The 23,602-nt window shown below is 38.6% G+C and overlaps 1 protein-coding gene across 3 annotated transcripts in view; it reads left to right on the top strand.

Annotated features, from left to right (window-relative positions):
- The window catches only part of ATAD2B (ATPase family AAA domain containing 2B), a gene marked incomplete at both ends in the record, with an annotated part of 69,346 nt that overhangs the window by 2,268 nt on the left and 43,476 nt on the right, over window positions 1-23,602 (top strand). For all 3 annotated transcript variants that reach the window (XM_079550789.1, XM_079550787.1, XM_079550788.1), the window contains 9 exons: window positions 11,782-11,936; window positions 14,026-14,072; window positions 15,110-15,263; window positions 17,481-17,583; window positions 18,101-18,209; window positions 19,555-19,671; window positions 20,232-20,307; window positions 22,089-22,187; window positions 22,943-23,054. In XM_079550789.1, the coding sequence (XP_079406915.1) occupies window positions 11,782-11,936; window positions 14,026-14,072; window positions 15,110-15,263; window positions 17,481-17,583; window positions 18,101-18,209; window positions 19,555-19,671; window positions 20,232-20,307; window positions 22,089-22,187; window positions 22,943-23,054 (972 nt within the window). The remainder of the gene's footprint in view (window positions 1-11,781; window positions 11,937-14,025; window positions 14,073-15,109; window positions 15,264-17,480; window positions 17,584-18,100; window positions 18,210-19,554; window positions 19,672-20,231; window positions 20,308-22,088; window positions 22,188-22,942; window positions 23,055-23,602) is intronic.

The following is a 23,602-nucleotide window of genomic DNA, read 5'->3' as shown; positions in this document are numbered from 1 at the left end:
TGGGCAGCTCGAGCTGGGAGCTCTGGCAGAGACGTCGTGATGCTGATTTGCACCATGACTTAATTTTCCTCCGCAGAGGAGGTTTGGACTTGAATTCATAGTGAAATGCCCACTGGTGGCAGTCCTTGTAATTCCCTTTTGGAGTGTTTTTTAACAGATGATCTATTTGTTCCTTGTTAGAGAAATTGAGTTAGTAATCTAATGGCATCCTGTGAAATGCCAATTAGACCAGGTACTGCAGCATTATAGATCTATTTCCTTTCTCCTTATTTCCTTGTGGTTTCTTTTTGTTTTTCTCTCCACACATGTACCAGGGTACTCGGAATCCCTCCTTTCCCAAGCCTTGGATAGAAGATGTGAGTTGGAATTTCTTCAGGTTCCATACCGTGTCAAACTGCTTATCAGTAGTGTGCATGTTTTTGGATCTTAACGTGGAAGCAATACGTATTTAGACTGTGATGGATTATTTCCACAGAAAACCTTTATCGTATTCTCTATATTCCCTCTGTAGTATTTTCCCATCTCAGACAAAGCAATGACATCAGTATTTGAAAAGTAAACTGTTTTGAGTTCTGGGCAGTGATTGAGGTGAATACATGTGTGTCCACTGAGCAGCAGCAAGGTGAAAATTAACAGAATCCCTCACTGATTTAGGGATCAGGGAGCCAGGAAGTTTGTTCTCTGAAATGATGGCATAGCAGTGCCATTGAGGAAGGCACAAAGAGGAAAAATTGGGCTATGTTTTCATCCCTGTTTCCATCCTTCATTTATGTAACAGTAAGTTAAGCTGTCCTTACAGAAGTTGCTATTCTCTCTTCGTGTAAATGACATATTTGTTTTTCTTTCCAGTGCTATGGAATGTCTTATGGCTTGAGTAAAGCATTCTGACAAGAGAAATGCACCAAAGTCTTCCACAGTTTTCAGAAACAGAATCGTAAAGCAGTGCTTGTAAATTCAGGGAACTTAATTCAAACAGGGAAAGACTTGAGGATATTATGACCATAAGTGGTTACATTTAGTCTAGGCTTACTTATGTCTGGTGTTTTCAGATGTTGGGTTGTGATGATGCTGGCAATATTTATTTGGCAGTGGTAATGATTTTTCTCAACATACAAAACCAAAAAGTGCTCATTGAGAAAGGGGATTTCTTGAGAAATGAACACTTTGAAGCCATGTCAGTGTATTAGTTAGACACTGTAGAAATGTATAGGAGATTAACTTAATTTAATTAGTCAAGAAAGCATTAGCAGTGCCTTAAGAGCTACTTGAGGGCTCTGTGTTAATTGTGACACGTGATCCCATCTAAAAGTAGCGCTGCCAGCATCGTTCAGCTTGCTCAGTCGCAACATAGAGCTCTCCATTGTACTTAATTGCTAATAGGAACAAGCACAGGCTGGGGACTGACAGAAAGAGCTGCAGAGTGGTCAAGTATAAAGCTAAGCAGCATTTCTGTGCTCTTATATTTCTGTGTCTCTTCCTGTAATATCTCGGTCTTGTTTTAGAATTCTAGCTTTAAACGTAAGCCTTAGAGCTTCCCAAAAATAAAACTTTTCATTGTGAAAGAGCTTGATGCAGATTATTGTTTTCTCAGTGGCTCCTTTGCAGAGTATCTTACTGTGTTCTGGGTAGTCAGGAATGGACTTAGAATAAAACTCTTTGTAAAACTTGGGGTTTCCTTCATCCCTAGGGGAAATTGCTGTTGCTGACCCCCTGCATGTAGAGCTCTTCAGGGACAGAAGCTCCTCTTAAATACTTAGATTTTAAAATAGATTTGATTGTGTTATGGCTAAGAGCTTGCAGTTAATAAAAGTGCTGAGGGGACTCAATGCTTCTACAGCTCTCTGAATTATGTCCTGAGATACAGTCAGTTGAAATTGCTGAGTATAACTTCAGTTTAAGGCAAGTTTCCAACTAAACTCATCTTAGCAGTGTGGTGAAAAAGCAGTTGTTTGATTTTAGTGATCCCTTGCTCTTCTGGGATGTACCAGGAGAAAGTCAGTGATCTGTAACGGATCGTGCGGTCTGTTCCTTGCTAGTGTGATATTAACACACTGTGAGCAGCGGGGAAGTGAGTAATTGTCAGGAGTGATCCGTGTCCAAGTTTCTGTCCAAATTCTCTATAATCAGCATTTAAAAGTTCTGTGCTTCCAAATGGCTGCTCTGAGTGAAAGTTCTTCGTGTGTGTCCTGTCTGCGTTATCCAGGCAGTGTGAGCAAGTTCATGGCACCTCCCGAGGACACACAGTTTGTTTGAGGAGCAGTCATACGTCATTCCAAACCATCTTTGCCATCGTAGTGTTAGAGGGCCTGACAAGGAAGCAATACAAGGACTATTGCAGCAGGTAACAGCACCAAGGAACACTCAGAGTGTGTTGATGTTCGGCTGCTCGCTCTGAATGTTGGGTTTGATCAAAAGTAATGTTGGCAGAAGCTGCTGCTCAGGTTGCTATCTCTCCTTTAAAACTTGAGGCAGGAAGCTTAACCAGTTGTCGGGAGAGATCCCGTGACAGTTTTGCAAGAGTGGCATACAGCCTGGGGTTATGTGAGATAATTAGCTCAGGTAATTACGTTGTGATCACCTACATTCCCCTGCAGTTTCACTTAGATGTGATAAAGTTTTGCGTATCCTGTCCTAAATTATTGAGTGTTTGCTACGTGTGGCAAAGTTTTCATTCTGTTCTAGTGGTGCTTTAAATGTTTTTACAGTTTGATGCAGAAAACCATTCCCAAACCAAAGCATTCTGCAAGTAGAAATTGGTAGCATGAAACTTTCATTGCTCTTGCATCGCTGCTGTGACGATTTAAATGATGCTCGTTGTTTACTGCATATTTGAGGTGTAATATATTACTTTGAATGGGGATAATATCACTCATAAACCCACTTACTGCAAAGGGAACTGTCTTGCCGTCCTTTTTCATCCTGTAATTTTCTTTAGTTCTGTACTCTCCATAGAATCATCATGGAATAACAGAATGGTTGGATTGGAAGGGACCTCAAGGATCATGAAGCTCCAATCCCCAGCCACACACAGGGCCACCAACCTCCACACTTCATAGCAGCCCAGGCTGCCCAGGGCCCCATCCAACCTGGCCTTGAACACCTCCAGGGATGGACGGGGCATCACAGCCTTTCTGGGCAGCTGTTCCAGCACCTCACCACTCTCATAATAAAGGACTTCCACTTCATATCCAACCTCAGTCTTCCCTCCCTCAACTTCAAACCATTTCCCCTTGTCCTGCTCCTGTCCTAATCTTCATGCTTTGCTGCTTTTTCTCAACAATTTTTGTCTGAGTTTATTCATGAAATACTGCTTTCATTAGCTTTGTTGGCTTATTTTAACCATGACTTTTGCTTTAAATTGTTCAAGTGTTATTTTGCATTTATGCTTTCTTGGGTTCTGTTCCTAATAAGTTCAATTTCTTGCTAGGTAGACACGGAAACTCTTCTGACCCAGTTGTGAGATCAAGGTGTGATCTCCTGTCAGCCTTTTGGTTTTGAACTGAGAATGTGTGTGCTCTGACAGCTTCAGCTCCAGTTGAACTTGGATTGTGTGATGCAGCTTTAGTGCTCCTACCAGAAATACACAGCTCTAGGTTGTCCAGAGCTCCTGAGCAGCTTTTGTAGCCTATCCTGAATTTTCATATTTTTGTGTTTCTGGTTTCTGCTTGACAGCACTCAAAGCAGATGCTTTGGTTTGGGCACTTCCATAATTTGGAAGATGGGCTCTTTGCATTTCTCCAGCATCCAGTCCATTTCTTGAAGTTAAATGAGCAAGCAATAAAAAAAAAAAAAAAAAAAAAAAAAAAAAAAAAAACAAAAAAAAAACCCCACCCAAAATGAAGAAGCTCTTCTCTCTGCCCACGTGGAGGAGCACATCAGCATTTGTAGCCATGTTTCTGCAACCCCTCATTTGAAATGTTTAACAACTACTTTCTGTTATTCCTCTGACGTTGCCTTTCAGGCCTTGAATGTTGTTTTCATCTTGATTTCAAATTTCAAGACATGAATTTGAAGATTTCATAGTGCAATTTTGCAAGGTTGTAATTTGGTTTTACTTTTGAGATAGTGTCGTTAAGTGCATTGTAGATTGAGATCCACAAGCATCCTGACTCCCATGTACTTTTAAACCTAGCAGGATACCTTTCTGTTGCTATACCTTCACTTGCTATGGACACTTCCTTGCTCAGTTTAATGGCTTGATTACATGGCTGTGTCCAAACTTTGGGGGAAACCTCTGTCCTAAGGGAGATCTCCCCGTCCTCCTGCTTGTTATCCTCATTCAGGTTCTTATCTTCCTTTATTTAGGCTTTGTAGTATTCCAAAGCTTTTCAGATAGGGTTGATGGGGGGGGGGGGGGGGGAGGGAAAAGATGGATTTTTGAAGACTAAGAATTGGAGGGGAAAAATAAATAGTTTGAATGCTTTGTTTTTTTCCACATCTGAATTGTAAGCATTCAATAAATGTTTACATAAATATTTCTGCTTTTAAGGTGTTTGTTAATACCTAGAAACTCATGGAAGTGGTTCTGAGTAAAAATGCCTTGCTTTTAGTACTCCTTTGCTGTTAAATTAGGCAGATAGATGGTATATAAAACTTCTGATGTGTTCTAGAAGAACTCCTGGATGAAGTGCAAACCCCAAAAACTGCAGCAGACAGAGAGCTCATCTCAATAGACTTGCTTATCTGAAGGTGCATGACTTCACGTGGTGCGAGCTGCTTGCTCTGCAGTTCCGAAAAGGAGCAGACTTGCCAGTATTAATGCTTGTCTGGCCATCTGATCAGCTGCATCAGGATCAGGTTGCTGGTCCAGCTGAAATCTAACCCACTCCCTCCTGCTCCCCTTGCCCTGATTATCAGCTGGAAATTCCCAATTTCACACCTGTTTTGGGGGAGGCGCAAGAGGGAGGAGGGGGATGCGTTGTGGAGAGTTTGGAGAGGGGCAGTGGTGATGAGAGGGGGACAAACCTCAGCCCCCTTTGGCAGAGTGCTCTCCCTTATCAACCCGCAGGTAGCCCGTGGATTGCAGGAGCTGCTGGGTGTTGGATCAGAAGCTCTTTTTTAAGGACTTTTCCTTTCAGGATTCAGCCTGGGTGTGAGCAGGTCGGTGCCGCAGGAAGGGTGAATGTTTGCAAGCATAAACAACCCAATAAACAAGCAGGCTTGCTTTCTGTTTTTACCCTATAAACTCTTTAAGCAAAAGCTTTCCCACTTCTTCAAGATCTTGGGTTGGAGAGTTCTAGGAAATAAAATAGAAATATATTGTAATCGTGAAAGCAAATCTCATACACAAAGTGTTTCTTTCAGAAGAATGAATTGGGAAGAAGTTGGTGGTATTCTTGATGGCTACTTCTAACTTAAGTGTCATCTACTGAAAACTAAATGCAGAAATGGAATGTTCAAAGACAGTAGATCTGTCTAAGTTAATGTTTTAATCCACATATTTTACCTTTTGCAGGAACTGATACACAAGGGAGCAAGTGACTTGTCCAGAATCACAGGACAGGCTCTGTTTTGTTCTCATATGTTTGAAATGAATTAATGTTACAGATTAAGTGCAGAAAAAGCAAGTTATTTGTTAACTGAACAGTTGCCTAAGGGCAAAGATGAGCGACTGGCTTAACTGATTTACACTGGGGCAATCATTGCATTGGATTTTTGTTGTCAGGAATACAGGTTTTATTTTGGAAATGCAATTTTCTTTTTATGTAAAAGGAATTAAAAAAAAAAAAAAAAAAAAAAAAAAAAAAAAAAAAAAAAAAAAAAAAGGAAAAAAGCATTAAATACCCAGAGTGTGTATGCTTTTTAACGGGAAGCCCATTTCTACAAGAAAGAACTGATGCTAGATTTTCAGCAGGCATTTTTTTTTTTACATGTACTTTTAAAATATTATTACAGATGATTGATATTCAGAGGCACCTGACAAGGTGTTTTTTTGTTTTTTCAGAAGATACATTTCAGAGTATGTTAGGTGTAAGTGGGAAATCCGGTTTCAGTTTTGCCAGAGTTAATAAGAATAATTAGATTGAGAGATGCCCAAAGTCATTGTCGACTTAAAGAGTCAAGCAAGGAGGATGAAAAAAGACTGGATGTTGTGTTGAGGGACATGGTTTAGTGGGAGCTATTGGTAATAGGTGAATGTTGGACTGGATGATCTTTTAGGTCTTTTCCAACCTTGGTGATTCTTTGATTCTATGAGGAGAATTTACTTGTAAATATCCAAAGCTAAGAGGGAGCTGAAGTTAGTAGACAGAAGTGAAAACCTGTAGCTAAAATGGATTTCTTAGTTATGCTCATTTCACTGTTTTTAATTAAGACAAGAGTGAACTTCAGAGTTGATTGTTCATCAGGGCAAAATGAGTAACGAGTTGTAATGGCTTGTGCATTTTTCAAAGTGCAGAGGAATGCTGTTAATCAGTTGAAAGCCTGAGTGTTGGTTGGTCTTAATTTCATGTCTTAGACGTGGGAAGAAATGATAGAAAAGAGAAAAACGTACTTACAGGAGCTTGAAAGAATTGAGATGCTGGGTTTGTAACTCACGTCTGATTTGTGAAGCCACAGGAGCAATCATGGTAACTTTCTGGGTGTGGGAGAGTTAGTCAGAGGAAGGGTGTGACCTGCGAAAGACATGGCAAGGAGAGCAAGTTTTACCATAATGGAAAGCTCAAATCAACCTGTCTGCATACCATTCATGTATTAATACAGTTGGACCTGTAGCAAACCAAATGCTTCTTCATGAAATTGCAAGATGGGGTTGTGCTTTATTACTGTGTCATTGCTTCATCCAGGATGAGATGGCCTTGTGTCTGTGCACGTCAAGATGGCAGTGTTGGATAACTCATCCTGTGCCACCAAGACTTCTGGATTGTAATTATTTTTGGATATTCGGACCGGTAGAGGAGAGATGAGTCCTATAGATATTCTGCTGGCCAGGAGATTCAATTTATTTAAAAAACAAAGCCAAACCATCCAAACAAAACAACATCCAACCAAACAAAAACCAACCATCTAAAAAAGATCACCACCGAAAACACCCCTGAAACCAAATTTGTAATCCTCTATATGATACCTTCAATGCGCTACAGGTAATCTTTGTGTTATAACTTGGTAATTAATCAGTGGTAGTGCTTTAGCCAACTGGTCTCTCTGATATCCCTAAAAGCAGCCTTTGTAGATGAGGAATTCCATGGCATGCACTCCAGTCTTGCTGAAAGGCTTCCATCAGTTGAGTCACTTCTAAACAGAAAGGTTGAGAAGGAGAATTTAGTGTTATTCTCTGATGTCCAGTTTGTGGTCCTTCAGAACTTAAGAACTTATCTCTAAATATTGTACTGAAGTCTTCTGAATATCAGGTTATTATGTTGACATTTATGCATAGTGGTGATTTGGAAGAGCAGACTGAAGCAGCAGTGTAATTCACAGATCTGTGCGTTAGAGGATGAGAAATGTTTTTTCCATCATTTTCATGCAGAGGAAACATTAAAAAGTATGCAGATGTAGTTGTTTTATTACTTAATGATTTTGGGTTGATTTACTACGTTAATCGTTACTGTCATTCAGGTGCTTTTGTGAAGTTATGTTCCAGAGTTTGCCACTACTTGTGCAAGGCTTGCTGTAGATTCTCACCTCAACAACTCATTTGAAATATTCTTTTGGCTGTCAAATTCAATTGTACTCTTGAATCCATAGATGGGCCAATACAAGGGAAGGGTCCTTCTGGGACCCTGAGTCCTTCCAATTATTGAATGGGGATCTGGAATCCTATTCAGTGGGGATCCAGAGTCCTTCCATTCAGTGAGCTCATGAGGGCTTCTGCTCTGGAGCTCTTTGGAGACCTCCATAAAGGAGGAGGAGGAGCTGGACTCAGTGATCTTTATGGATCCCTTCCAACTCAGGATACTCTATGGCAGTGGACACTGTTTCTCCAGTGTAGACTGTAGGTGCTGTCTTCTTAACTTCAGTTACTTCTAAGCCCATTATAGTGAGATTGCTTTCCATATGAGATGATATACTGGGTTCTGGATCACATCTGGACTTGTGTGTCTCTTGTTGTAGGTGAATAGAATTGTGCCGGTTTTTCTGATTATTTTTTCACCTCTCTCGGCACTGATGCTGTATGGTGTTGGTACACCTTCAGGCAGTTTCTGGCATAATTAAGATTTTCTGAGTTCTGATGGCAGCTCTGCTCTCAGCGTGTGAGCAGGCTTGCTTCAGTGCCAGTGTTTCGTTAGGAGCTTTGAATTCAGTGTGCTGGTTCCTACTTCTACAGTGGCACAATTAATTTCTTAATTTTTAGGTTTGATGCTTTTATCATACTTTTTTTTTTTTTTTCCCAGTCCCTGAACATACAGTGTGTACCACTAAGTAATAAGTTCCTGGGTGAAACTGAAGTACTGTTTTTAATCATTAAAGACATAAATGATTTGAGACCCAGTTTCTTGAGAGAGCAAGTTGAGTGCAGTGGAGTCATTAAACCCCTTCTGCTATAAATGGGAGGAAACGATGGGAAGACTGCTTTCAGAAAGGCTTTTCAAATTAAGATTAGTTTATTTTCTTGTTTATGCACATCCCTTTGGCTCATCACTTGAGAGAACTCTATCTCCGTGTTTTACTGTAGGTAGGTGAAAAGTCTGAATGCAGTCTTGGTAGGATTTGATTCCATGGGGCGTTGATTGGAAAAGGGAATTTCTAGACTTATTGATACAGTTAAATGTTGATTGATTTCTCACTGTTGTGGCTTTGTCATTACCTCAGTTAGGATATTTTGTATGTTTGTGTACTAACTTAGGTTAATATTTGGGCTTAACTGCCTTCTGGACTGGCTTTGTATTTGCGAAATGGTTCTCCCTTTGTCTGATAGTAGTAGAGATCTCAGCATTACTCAATTGTGATGTGTTTTGTGAGGATTAGGACTCGGTAGCGAGCAGAGACCCAAAGCAGCACCATTTGTGCCCAGGTTGATGGCTGGAGTTGTGTTTTACCTGCTGGTTGGCTGCTCAATGTGCACGAAGCTGGGCAGTAGCTTGCAGTGCCACATTGCCTTTTCTCACTGAATAGCCTGGAGGAATGGCTGGGGAACAAGGAACACCAGCCAGGCTGGAGGCAGGAAACTGCAAGAAATGCAAACAAAGGTGCTGGTGGGAGACCTGGGAGGTGTTAAGATTTTTGCATGGGAAGGGGTAGAGATGGAGCATAGGAAAATAGCTGTTATGAATTTCCCTGCTCACGAACCCTTCATGAAGCTTCATTACTTGTTTGTTCCTTTCTCTTAGCTTCATTTTCTTTTTCTGGCCTAGCCGGTTTGAAACTGGTTCTGTGGCTTCCCTTGAAGCTCTGCTTCCATTCTGCTCTGGTAATTGCACAGAGAAAGTTCCTACTGACACACATTTTAGCAATGTAGCACTTACGTAAGTCTGCAAATAAGCTTGTGTCTGGTTAATGGGTAAGAACTAATACATATAATATTCAAATGGAATCTATTCAGTTATCAGAACTGTGAAAAGCAACTCTTCTGTGGGTGCTGGGTGCCATGCAAAGCAGCTGGGTGGCAGGGCTTGTGGGGTGTCATTGTGTGAGGTGCAGGGGGGGGTTGTGCCTGGGAAAGGGAGCTCTTATCTCTTCTGTCACTTTGCCTGAGTCTGAGGGTTTGAGCCCAAATCCTATTTTGTGTAAACTTCTAATTGTAGTCTTCTAATAGAGATAATATAAGTATTTGAGTTAAATGGATGCACTTCCTGAAGAAGTGAAGCAATGAGGAAGAAGAGGACGTGTTTTTGTTCAGCTTTTTGTTGTATTTTGTTTTGTTGTGACAAGGGTTAAAGGATTTCCAAGATTGAATCATAATAGAAACATCCTGCTTTTCCACCAGCAGGTAAACAACTGCCATGATTAAAACAACTTAAAATGACATAGGAACATGGGTGGTTAGAATTTAATATCTTTTAATGAAATAATTCAGCTCTTTAAACAGTGGAGAAACTAATCCAGCTGAAGAAAAAAGCAAACTTGTGAGGCCTTAGTGAGCTGGTTTGGTTTCTGGGTGGGTCAGATAACATCAGGGCAAGACCAAAGGAGCTTGGCAAGTTCACTGGTGCTGAGCTCCTTTGGGTCTGCTCTGTTACTGAGCAGCTCCCCTGCATCTGCTTTTCTCTAGGCTTTGCAGCTTTCTAAATGTGCTGTGATAGTTTTCTTCTGGTTGTGAGAATGCATTTCTATTTTTTCTTTTTTCTTGAATACTTTTGTGATCTGAAATTTGAGTTACTTGTAGTACAGAATGGTTTGTTGTTGCAGTTAAGCTGGATGAATAAACTGGACTTCCACCATCATCTCCTTGCATATAATACTCAGAAGCTTGTTACTGTGTTGTAGTAGGTCATGAGGTTTTTAACCAAGATTTGTGAGTGTATCTCTGAGTTCAGAATTTATGAAGCAGTGTGTCCTGGTGGCCAGGAAGGCAAGGGGTATCCTGGGGCACGTTAAACAGAGCATGGCCAGCAGGTCAAGGGAGGTGATCCTCCTGCTCTGCATAATCCTGGTGAGGCCACTTCAGAATACTGTGTGGACTGGGTCTGGTTCTGGGCTCCCCAGTTGAAAAAAGACAGGGATTTCCTAGAAGGAGTCCCGTGAAGGGCCACAAAGATATTGGAGGGCCTGGAGCATCTCCTGTATGAGAAAGGCAGAGTAACCTGGATCTGTTCAGCCTGGGGAAAAGAGGACCGAGGAGGGATCTGGTTAATGTTTATAAATATCTGAAGGGAGGTGGGAAGCAAATGGATGAGGCCAGGCTCTTCTCAGTCATGTGCAGCAATAGGAAAAGGAGCTGTGGCCCAAGACTTGTACATAGGATGTTCATACAAACAAACAAAAGAACTTCTTTATGGTGAGGGTGATGGAGCTCTGACGCACAGTTGCTCAGTGCGGTTGTGGAGTCTCTTTTTATGGAGGTATTCAGGACCCATCTGGATGCCTGCCTGTGCAACTTATGATAGGTCATCTGCTTTAGTAGGAGGCCTTGCACTCGGTGACCCCCTGCCAAACCTCTGCTGCAGGCTGGAAGCCCCCACCAACTCAGGCTGCCCAGGGCCTCATCCAGCCTGGCCTCAAAGGCCTCCAGGGATGGGGCACCCAGTGCCACGGCCTCACTGCCATCTGATTAAAGAATGAGTTCCTGCATTCTGTACGTGTTATCTGGGTTTGTCTTGACCCAAGTACAACTCCTTGCACTTGACCTTGTTGAACCTCATTGGGTTCATCAAGTCCACTTTTCAAGCCTGTCCAGATCCCTCTGGATGGCATCCAAGGAGATTACAATGTCACTGTTTCAGCATTTTAAATACAAAGATAATATCAGTAAGATGAATTCCTGCTCTGTTTCTAAGTGTATTAATTTTCCTTAGTCTTTTATTTCACTATTAATTCTTTTACAATACAGTAAGGGTAACAGTGTCATGTATAATATACAAAATACAGTGGGAAAGAGAACCACAGTGCTTGTTCAGGGGAAAAAAATATATAGACATATATATACAAAAGTTGATGGTTTCAGATTAAGTATTTTCATAGTTTCCAGAAACATTTTCATAGTAAATACTTTGTGCAAACCAGTTACTAAGAGTTTGATGGGGAAGTAAGTTTAACCCTCCAAATGTCTGCTTTAATTATCATTGATAACGTCTGACTATTTCCATTAATTACAGTTACATTTTACAAAGCTTAATTTCTTTCTTTTCTTTTTTTAGTAAGGATATATAAATGAGCCAATTAATGACACTTCTTCATTTTCAGAAAGATGAAGGTAGTGATGGTAGTTTGAGCGATAGCCACATATCTCCTCCTGCCAAACGTACCTCAAAACATGCGGATCCTGTGTGCAAAGACAAATCAAAATCACGCAGTACTGGGCAGCGAGAGGAATGGAGCATCTCAGCTGGACAGTCCAGGTAACTTGATACGAAGAGGAGTACAGAGTTTGTTCAATTCTTTCAATATTCATAATGCACTTCGCTTATTTCTTCAATGAGCTGCAGCTTGAGGGTGTTTTTGATGAGCTACCAACAAACAGGGAAGAGAGGCAGGAAATGACAATGGAAAGAAAGTCACCCTTCCCTATTTTTGGTTACAGGGACCTAAATAAATTACTTATATTCCAAAATAGAAGTAATTTGTTTCATTTTCTAACTCCTTATAGTTTTAAAAGCCAGTCTTTTGTTCCTAAGGTTCTTCACACAATTACAGGTAATTATGAGATGTAGACTGTATGTTCCTGGAGAGTGAACTTTTGGTTAATAGTGATCTTGTAGATGGGTATTTCACTTTTGTGTACAAATAACAAATGTTCTTCTCTGCACTTTGTATATATGAATGACTAGATATGAATTCTATACACTTTGTATATATGAATGACTGTAATTCATTACAGAGCTGTCATCTGCTAGGATGAGATATTTTGAAAAACTCTGTAAAGCTTAAATAGATCTGCTCTTTTTTTCTGTTTCTTTTTGCTTTTAAAACAGAATAAATTGAGTTTATTTGAAATTCATGACTTTTTTTTTAGCAAGTATAGACTTGTACTGTATTTATTAGGAATGCTAGGAGAAAAAAATAGTGCTGTTGGGAGAATTTAGATCACTGTGTCAGATGGAACTTAATCAGGTTACTGGTGCTCTTTTTACTTAAGACAAAAAGCACTGTGACTCCTCCATGCATCTGAGCTTTTGTTGGTTTTGTTTGGCTAAAATCTGGAGTGCTGTGCTTAATAATGATCTTGAGTCTTTCAGACTTTGCCAAGGTTTCGTTGCTGAGCCTTTAATTGTAATCAGGTTTCATTTCCTCAGTTCTGTTGTCTGAAAAACATCAAGTATCTGTCCAGAAGAACATAATTGGGATCTTGAATGTGCATGAGATTTTTAAATGTGGCTTTCAAAAATTTGCAAAATGGTTGCAAAGCCTTGCAAAAACCCTTACTTTTCATGTATTTGGTAGGAAAATAATAGCTAAAGCCCACATCTTCTATTGAGTTGAATGGTTTGTAGTATGTTGAACTCTTGGTCAAATTCAAGCTCAGATTCCATTTATTATTTAGTTCTCCTCTTTTTATTTTTTTCCTATGAAATTCATTGTAGCTTTTGAGTTTGAGAACAAGGTGCCTCTTCCTGTCCAGTACTGGTGTGCACTGTGCATGGCAGGTCACTCATCTTTAAGGTTCTTGGTGCTTCTTAGGGTGGAAAAGATTAAAAATACATATTTTTTTTTTCTATTCTGTGACTTGCTTTTAATAGCAGTATTGACAGATTGCTTCTAACAGTCTGCTCATAGCTGTCGAGTTCTTGTTCATTTCTATTCCACACTACTGTTCTTTCAGTAGCATTATGTCCAATGGTGAACAAATGTGAAGTTTTTTAAAGGTGAATGAACAATTGCTTAGGCAATAACGTTTCAGAAGAATTTGGAATATGTTGTTTTCTTAAGCTGTGGAATAGTAGAGGTTAATTTTCTGAAAAGTTAATTTAAAAAGTATTGATAGAGAACCTGAAATTACTTCCCTACCGATTGAAGTACTCCAGGCATAAAATAATCCTATTCAGTTCTTAATTTTATTAAATTTTCTTTTTGTGAGTGTGTGACTACAAAACAGCTTTCTTTGCGTCTCCTGCTTTATTTCAAGTGCTTAAATGTTAATTGCTTTTCAAGAGCTATATCAAGATCCTGTTCTGAAGCAGAAAGGGAGAGTTAATAGTAGGACATGGCATGAGGGAATGTTGGAGGGATTAATCAGAGATATTTGGATAATTGGGAGGATTCACATAATTGGAATTTGGCAGTTTTGCCCTCATTCCGACGTTGGGCATGAAGCAGAATCTTCAGAGACAAAAAGTCTGCTCTTAGTTTCACAATGATTTTGAAGTCCTGGTTTATTGTGCAACGTTTTAAGTTTGTATTTAAGTTCTAAGGTTTTATTTTCGTTGTGTAACACTTGCTTGGCTGAGGAATTCTAATGTTGTTTGTTTGTCTACTGTAATTGTTTCCTAGGTTAACTTCTCCACCTGGTGCTACACTACCAAATGGACGTAGCTTATGTAAGTGCATTTCAGTGGACCCCGTAGTACCTACTTCTGCATTTACCAGCTTTATGGCAATGACTTTCAGTTGCACATATTTTTTTAATAACTTCACTGATTGCTTATGCTATTTCAATCTGAAATGTTACTGTTTTGGCTCAGTTTTCTTCTGTTAACATCTTGGATGCTCTCTATTGACATGGAGAGCATTCTCAGATGAAGTTCCATTTCTTTTCGCAATTCAGACCTCTTGGCCATGATCATGATGTTTACCTTAATTCCCAAATTTAGTATTGGGAACTAATTTTGGCCTTCTCACAGTTAGTGTCTGTAATTTACTTACACTCTTTGATTAAGAATTGGCCTTCTGTGGCTCTTAGCATTACTTTGTTATTGCTTTGGAGAGACCTGCCTTGTCTGCAGCTCCTTCTGCCTTGGTACAGCTTTCCTATATGATTCTCCTTTCCAGACTTGCCATCTCATCTCATATCTCAGTGAGAGCCACGTTGTCCTTTGTGTCCCCTTTTCATAAACTGTCTCATTTAATTCTACGTTGACTGTGTAAATGTTACTTCATGAAGCATTTTTGGTATTTTATTATTTATTAATTGTGGGGCCTGAGGGGCAATCAGGAGGGGGACCCCTTTTTTGTTTGATTCCATACAGAGCAGCTGGTACAGATTTGTGAAATCAATGTATTGTATCTGATGTCTTGATAATGTATTTGGAAGCCTAAGAATTGAAACCGGTGGCCAAGCATGCATTTAGCATCAGTGTTGAATTAAAAATATCGAGTGGATATTTGAATATCAAATTTCAATCATAAAATAAGATCTATTTTATAAGGAAACAAACTTAAGCCTGAAGAAATAGTTCAAAAAACAACTTTGATGGGAATTCTAAGTATATATTTCTTAAGCGAATGTAAGGATGCTCTTGTTGTGCTCCATAATAGCTTCTGGTTTATTGTCCTTGTTAAGTATTCTGCTTACTAACTCTTGTTTGTGAAAATGTTCTTGACTGCATTTTAAAGTAGTAATACAAATTTCTCTTAGCTCTCAAAAGCCATCCCCTTCGAGGGGAAAAAAAGGGAGATGGGGACCATGCTTGCATAAACGGAGATATAGAAGTCAGAAAAAGTTGTCGGTCCAGGAAAAACAGATTTGAAACTTTGAATCAGAGTTTGTTGTTTGATCAGCTAGTCAACAGGTACGTGGGGATGCTTCAGTTGTATTCACAAAACGTCCTGATTTTTTATAAAGTTAGAAAACCTTGTCTTCCAGTGCCATCTTTGTGTTTTACTGTGCAAACGTATGAGCGTTGAGGCAAGCTGGGTTGTGGTTTGAGTTAAAGGCTGGGTCCCCTGCTGTAACTGCCAGTTTTACCCATGCACTAAATGCAAAGCTGCTTACTGGACTTCTGGTGAGGAGTAAGCTCCTTTGTGTTTCCCCCTTGATAAAGCTGTGTGTGTTGGCAGTTACTGCAGGGTGGCTGACACGCTGTAAACCCACACCCTAGTTTGTCTCTTAGTAACCCATTCACATAGTGATATCTGAATGTGATGTAAAGTAGTGATTGGCAACAATGCACGGAAAGCTTCCCAGATATTGCTTGTATGATTCTGATCATAAAATTATCAAAAGTTTGTAGCTTTCTTTTTTGTTGCTTTTGTTTTTGCTTTGTTATTTACCGTTTGTTAACAATTCATGTAGGGTGGGTGTCGCTTTTTGACATTTTCTGTGCAGACAAAGTAGGTCAGAGAGGGAGGCACGGTCTGGTCTGAGCATAGGAATGGGAGCCAGAAATACTGTTCTTGAACTGTTATTTCTGCGTGGCCCTGGGCAGACCGCTTAATGTGTGTCAATTTTCCCACCTGTAAAATGGATTTCTATGGTCACATCTCTGAGTGTCTGCTTGCCAGAGCTTGAAAAATGATATGAAGATTGAATTGCCAAGTATCTTTATTGCTAAACATACTCTGTTAAATCTTTGATTCATTAAATTTTCTTTTCAATTTACTTAATAACTACTTCATATCACTTTACAAATTGATACCGATTTACATTTACGTTTTTAGTAGCAGTTTGAATCTCCCTCTCCTCGTGGACAATAGGAAAAAGTCTACCATGAACACTGTAATTTGATAAGATTGTGGTACTGAAGTCTGTATATGAACTTTGACTGCAGTGCCTCCAATAATCAATCGCTGGAGGTTTTTAAGAACAAGTTAAGCAGATGCCAGCAGTGATTTAGGTACTGGGCAGTTTGTTTCGGCCTGGAAGAATTTGTGGACTTTTCCAGGCCCCCCAAATCCTGCTTTCTTTGGTAATGAACCATAGCATGACTTTTCTTGAAGCAGTAAATATCACACATCACAGATGCTGTAGAAGAACTGTGTAAAATTGAGAGGGGCATTCTTAACGAAATCTTTACTTTACTGACATTTATGGCCAGAAGTTCCATTGACTTCTTTCTGGACAGGATTTCCCAGTTCAGATTTACTTTTGAACAGCTTAAAACAAGTGAAAGTTTCTATTTCTTACAGTTATTATGCAGCAGTAGTAGAATTCAAGAAGGAACTGACCATAATCTCTGCAGAAAGCAGTAACTAGGTGGTCAGAACAGCTAGCCAAATATTTGGGTTAGTTCCACTAATCACTTTGTTGTTTCCTTCCTTAGCAATAAAGCATCTTGGACAGGGTTGTAACTCATACCCTAGGACTGCTTTGCAATCTCTTTATAAATACTCCAGATAATGAAGTGTATGAATAATACATTAATAATAATGATATAATACTCCAGATAATAATAATAAATACTCCAGATAATGAATGAAAATGTAGTCTAGTTAGATAGTAGATAAGAAGTGATAGTGTAATGAGCTCAAGTAATAAATGATGAAGTTCTAGATCTTACTGATCTCATAGTTTTTAAATTGTTTCTTTATTTTTGTCTTTTTGAGGCCAAGGTGGGAAGCTATAAAGTTTACAGTTGTGAGGCATTGACTGCTTCCCGGTCCCATAATTATGTGGATAAAAAGCAAAGCTTTTCCTAAGCAGTTTCAAATGTTGCATGCTACAACCTGTGCCAAGCACAAAAATACAGTCTAAAACATTACAGTTTAATTTGAACCTGGAGCATCAGCATTTTTTCTTATGCATAATCTTTAGTTTATATTCTGTAGCTTCACCTTTCAGTTCTCTTTATTACAGGTAGTATTTTCCTTAATTGCTAGATTCAGAAAGCTACATTAAAAATTCCATATTTTAAGTCATTTGTATGTTTAGTCATCTTAGTGACCCTGGAATAACCATAACAGACCATAATTAGATATGCTAAGCTATTGGACAATAAAGAGTTCCATGTGTCTACTATTTTAAGACTATTTTTTTTTTCTTTTTTTGCTAATTGTTGCATATATTTCAGTACTGCTGAAGCTGTCCTACAGGAAATGGATAATATTAACATCAGGAGAAACAGGCGCTCTGGGGAAGTAGAACGGCTGCGAATGTGGACGGATACAGAGTTTGTAAGTGCAGCATTTCTTATCTCTTGGATGAAAGCAATATAAAGGGAGAGCACATTTGTTTTTGTATCATCTGTGCATGAGCCAGTAGCTCTGTGGATCCTCATCAGAGGATGACGTTAGAAAACTGGCTGAACTCAAATTTGGAAGGAAGTTGATGAAAGTGGTATGTATTTTGGCAGGGTGCAAAATCAGGTGTTCTTTTTTGATGAATTGACTACTGTGACCATCTGATTTGCTCTGGTGGTTCTCTTTTGATTTGATCCATGCTCTGGCAGTGTGAGAACAGAACTAAGGACTGTCATCTGTTTTGTTGCCTAAAACAGCTTCATACTGCTATTACCAATGTATTAGCCTGGATACTGAGAGGTTTGTTTTAATACCTATTGAATGAGAGTACTTTTGTAGTCTGTCTCTGGAGAAACACCTGAGGCCTAGAAATTATGTAATGTTACTAAACTGTGCATTAACAGTGTGACATGGGATGGTACTGATGGGGTATGTGTTACTTTTATTCCAGGAGAACATGGATATGTATTCACGAGTGAAAAGAAGAAGGAAATCACTGAGGAGAAATAGCTATGGGATTCAGAACCACCATGAAGTGTCCACAGAAGGTGAAGAAGAAGGTATGGATTGTACAGGATTGTAAGGGTTTGTCTGAAATATTTACAAAACAATGCTCTTCTCGGCCTAAAATATTACGTAAAGTATTAAGCTGCAGAGAATAATTTGGTTTGGGGTCTGGATTTGGATCTATTAAGCACCTAATGAAGTTTACACTGAAAAAAGTAAAAACTTAGGGATTGCTGCAAGTAGTTTTCTTTGAATAAAACCAATTCAAGTTTATCTGAAAGTAGTACAACAAAACTTGGTTTCTAAATACGTGTTTTCTGCTTTCCTTTACCTGTGTTTTCTGTATTGCTAAATAACTGAAACTTCTCTCATATTCCCTCTAACAATGCTCTGTGTGTATGAAACCAGCATTTGTTGTATGTGCTGCAGAACTGTGCATGTATTGATTGACTCACTATTTGTCTTATCACGGATGACTTACCTGAAAGAATATATAAGTCAATTCTGCATCCTTCCTTTTGTGAAGGTATTAACTGAAGTCTCTATTTTTTTTTTTTTTCTATTTTTCTATAGTTTTCTAGTTTATTTCTAGTTTATTTTCTATAGTTTTCTATTTTCTGAATCTTAGAAGGCTTGTCAAGATCTGAAATTCTCCTTATTAAAATGTTGCTTGAGAATGGCCATTGGTTTCAAAAAGTGCTGGAGAAAGAACGGATAATGGCTAACGAAGGCATTATCTGCAGCATGCTTGATTTCCTTAGGAAGTCAGGATCAAACTTGACTTTAGGGATGCATGCAGGGTACAGCATAGTGTCTTTTAATTTCAAACTGAAACTTTGCTGTAGGAGGTTTGGTCTGTACCAGTTAGTAAGAATGCAGTCTTAATTCTGAGATCCAGGGATAGAAATACAGATCATATTAACGGATGGATAACGGATGGATTAACGTTAGGTAATAACATTATGAAGTGGGTTCATTTGCTTTGTGTAAAACTTACAATGTCAATCTTATTGTTATTTTTCTGCTATATCAAATATTGATTTTCCCAGGCTACTGTGTGAAAAGAGAGAGAAGAGAAGCATTATTCTTAACTTGGGGGATAATTACTGAAGGAGAAAGATAGCAAGATAGCAGACATTTCCAGTATTTCACAACTAAAACTGATCTGATTATACTTCTGTCTGTTGCTTTTCCAGAACTATCTGTGGAAAACTGGAAGAGGTTTTGAGAATAGGTTGTGGATTTATCTTGGTCTTCAAATTTCTAGTGACTTGCCAATTAGTTCTAATTAATAGAAGGGGAACAATTCTCAATGTCCATTAAATTGTTAATTTTTAGGGTGAGGATAATTCTGGTATTAAGAAGATGAGTTTTGAAATTTTTTCCCTTTGGCAACAGAGTCTCAGGAAGAAGATGGAGATATAGAAGCAGAAGAAGCTGAAGGAGAAGAAAATGACCGACCATATAATCTAAGACAGAGAAAAACTGTTGAAAGGTATCAGGCCCCTCCAATAGGTGAGGAACTGGACCCTGCTCATACAGTTCTGCTATATTTACTTCCAGGAAACACTGTGGGCCTGGGAAGGGAATTTGTATGGCTGCTCCTCATCACTGAAAGAGATCCCATGCAGTGCTTAGTGACTTCTGTACTTGCCTGTTCTTGTTCACTGTGTGTGTGAGATTACTCAGAACATCTGTAAAGTGAACTGTGGGGCATCTCTAGTGCTTGCTGCTGCATTGAACTTTGCACATACTGCCTTGCACTGGGCTCAGTGTTGGAAAGTAGTTGGCAAGAGATGAGCTCAGAAAGGAGCCTAATAAATAATTACGTAGAAAAATTGTTAATTGTTTTTTTTTTTTTTTTTTTTTTTTTGAGAAGCCTAATTTATGGCTGGATAAATGCATAGCAGTGGTAACCATGCATTACCTCAGTGAGAAATTCTTAATTTGAGCTATTAGAGAAACCAGTGATAGAAATTGTTGCTAAACTCCAATTTTTGTAGCTCCATTTATTTTTTTTTTATTGTTATTTTTTTTTTAACTGATGTTACAAACTTGTTACTTCTCTCATTCAGTGCCAGCTCACCAAAAAAAGAGAGAAAATACACTGTTTGATATTCACAGATCTCCTGCAAGAAGAAGCCATATCAGGTAAGTGTCAGTCTTCTGGTATGTGGTTGTTTGCATGGTACATTTCTATTACCTTCTGATTTTAAAAATGTTGTTTGTTTCATTCATGCATATGGATGGGTCTTGAATTGTGTATCAGGTTCAGATCCTTATCAGCATATACGAATGCTGATTTCACAGCATTTCACAATAGCAGTAGAAACTTTGTGATGAGGGATCTGGAAGCAGACTGGAAGCAAGTGTGCTGCAAGTACCAGGAAGAGATTTGTGCACTGTGCAGTAATTTTTTCTTTAAGGGTTTATATTTAGTGTTTAATTCTAAAGCAGCAGTTAAAATAATGCCCTTCTGCTGTTCTACAAGATCTAAAAAAAAATGAGTAATTTCTTTCTTTTCATTCAAGTTGCAAGTAGCATTAGCAACTTAACACACTGTTAGCTGAAAATGATTTTTGACTTTATCTTTTGTGTCCAAGAAATCCGTAGTTTACCCAGCTCTCTTGCAAGCAGCTGAAAGGCTCTTATTTAGCAAACTAGATTAGATTGTTGGTGTGATAATAATTTCAATCAAAACTTTAAGAAGTTCTGCTCAGTGGCAGAATCCTAATATTCTGCAAGTTCCTTTGAAATATTAATTACCATTTATCATTTAGGAGTGCGTTTCTATTGCATGTCATGCATATGCTGCATTTTATTGGATAATCTCTGAACTTCTACTTGCTAGCAAGATGCAGAGGGTTTGAAAGCAGATGTCCTTGGAGGTTGGTGGCCCTGCATGTGGCAGGGGGTTGGAGCTTCATGATCCTTGAGGTCCCTTCCAACCCTGGCCATTCTGTGATCCCTTCAGTTTTAACATGCTTATTTTTCCACTACCATTTTATTTCTGCTTCTCGGGATGTTTTACACTCTTGAAGAAGTTCTTTCCAATTGCGTAATGTTCTCTTTGATATGTTTTAAAATGCATTTAATTTTTGGTCCTTTACTTGTTTTGTTTTAGCAGAAAGCCTCTGATCAATGCATATCATGTTCTTTCAAATGATGCAGCTCACCGTATTCACTAAAGATGCAGGAGTTATTCTGTGAGCCAAACCTTGTTTGCTTGTGCAAAAAAGCTGCTTTTTTTCACACCAATTAAAAAAAAAAACAAAAAAAAAAAACAAGAAAGACCTCAAAAATTGGACACTTTCCTATACAGAGAATCTAGTAATGTATTGATAGTATTTTCTGAGAGTTTTCTGAAATACTGCAATACTGCCATAAGAAATGGGTCATACAGATGTTGAAAAGTGAATGACACACGAGTAGTTTGTACAAGTTCTGCTGTTCAGATGTAATCTCCCCTTTTATGAAGTTTTGCTGTAGGAGGTATGGAATTAAAAAAAATATTCTGAGGGAAGCATCAAACTGAATAAGCAGATCTTGGTATTTCTGTTGTGTTACAGATGGATAAGTTGTTGGGAAACTTTTTTTTATAGCTATCTGAACATCAGCAAGTTGAGGACTGGATACTTAATGACACTCGCTGTTATTTATGTGAACTGGACCACATCTTACAAAAATTTGCTGTTCTAGTGATGTTCATGTTGATATTGGACATCCTTGAGACTGTAAATGATGATATCATCATCCCCTCCTCATGATTATTTTGATACTCAATAGAACAAGAATTTGTGTGTGTCTGGTAAACCTGAGCAATACAGTTTGCCCTTTCAATTTGATTTTATTAAAAAATCAAAACATGCTGTTCCACTGTGAAAAGACTGTGAAAAGGACAGAGTTTGATATTTATTTTGCCATTTGAATAGGAGAAAGAAGCATGCCATTCACAGCAGTGATACCACTTCCTCAGATGAAGAACGTTTTGAAAGAAGAAAATCTAAAAGCATGGCCAGAGCAAGAAATAGGTACCAAATCATCTTGGGTCTTTACGAGGGTTTCATTTTTATTATGTAGCAGAAAATAAACCACTGCAAAGTGATAGTGCTATGTTTGTGAGAGAGAGCTTTAGATGGATTACAAGACATAACTCATTTCAGCTGGTGGAATACTGAAGTAAGTGAAGCTTCTTTGTATACTGGATCAGGCGGATGAGAGTTATGGCTGATCTGTAAGATTATTATTATTTTTCTTAACTTTGACTTTTTAAAACTAAATATTTTTTTAATGTTTTCCTTACTCTGATACATTCTGTTAATACTTTTCTTACTACACTGAATTTATGCATTTCATCAGTGCCAGCAATTAATGTCTTATTTTTTTGCTTAGCATTTTTTTCTGTGTTTAATGGAAATATGTCCATTCTAGCTCTACAAACTGAAATACATATACAAGCATAACACTATGGTTAAGGAACTCCTAAATACATAAGAATAATTACCGAAATATTAGCTTTTATTACATTATCAAACCAGGAAAGTCATCGTCTTAGATGCTGTCAATTTTTAATGATGCTTAGGAGAATTAGTTATTTGTTCTTAAGTTCTTTTAACTCAACCTGATGAATTTTTTTTTTCTTAAGAACAGTTTTGAAATTTGATGAAAATTGGGTAGGCTGATGTCCATTTTAATTCAGTGGATGAAGCCATTCACTCTCTTGTCTTTGCTCATTCCTGCCAAATGATTGAAATAATATTTGATTTTTCTTGCTGTGATTGAACAGGTGCCTGCCTTTAAACTTCAGAGCAGAAGATTTAGCTAGTGGAATCCTGCGAGAACGTGTGAAAGTTGGTGCAAGCTTGGCTGATGTTGACCCTATGATTGTTGATAAATCTGTAAGTTCAGTTAAAAGTTTTTTTTTCCTTCCACCAGTTCTGCGTAAGTAGAATTCACCACAGCCTCTTATTGAAATTGAAGTAAATTAATTATAAACTTGCTTATCTTTTTTGATTGTTTCAAGTCTTGTCTATAGCGCTAGGATTCACTTGCTCTTGGCTTCTAAGTTATCATCAGGCTGCATACGTAACATAAATGAGCTGAAATACCTGTTTCTCAATTACATTTCTTTGTTTGTAGCTGGTTTTTAATTACTGTAGTAGAGAAATGTGTGCTATCGTAAGCGGGGTGGAAACAGGGTGTAAGGAGCTGATGGTGGAGCTGACCATGGTCCTGTGCAAACTTCATGCATGGTGTGTGTGGATCTTCACTGTTATCTCTGGCAAGCCTGACTGAAGGGAGTGTAGTCCAGGAACCCTCGGTTTGGCTCAAGATAAAACCTGTTCAGGTGCAATGATGTGTGTTGCCCATGGTGTGTACTGTGAAGAATTTGCTGTATTATTAGCAGAACCAAACTAATGTTTAGAAGTACTGAAGTATATTCATG

The sequence above is a fragment of the Tetrao urogallus genome, assembly GCF_951394365.1.
Source record: "Tetrao urogallus genome assembly, chromosome: 2".
Classification (NCBI taxonomy): Eukaryota; Metazoa; Chordata; class Aves; order Galliformes; family Phasianidae; genus Tetrao; species Tetrao urogallus.
The sequence above is the reverse complement of the archived record's forward strand: the minus strand, read 5'-3'. Positions and strand labels throughout refer to the sequence as shown.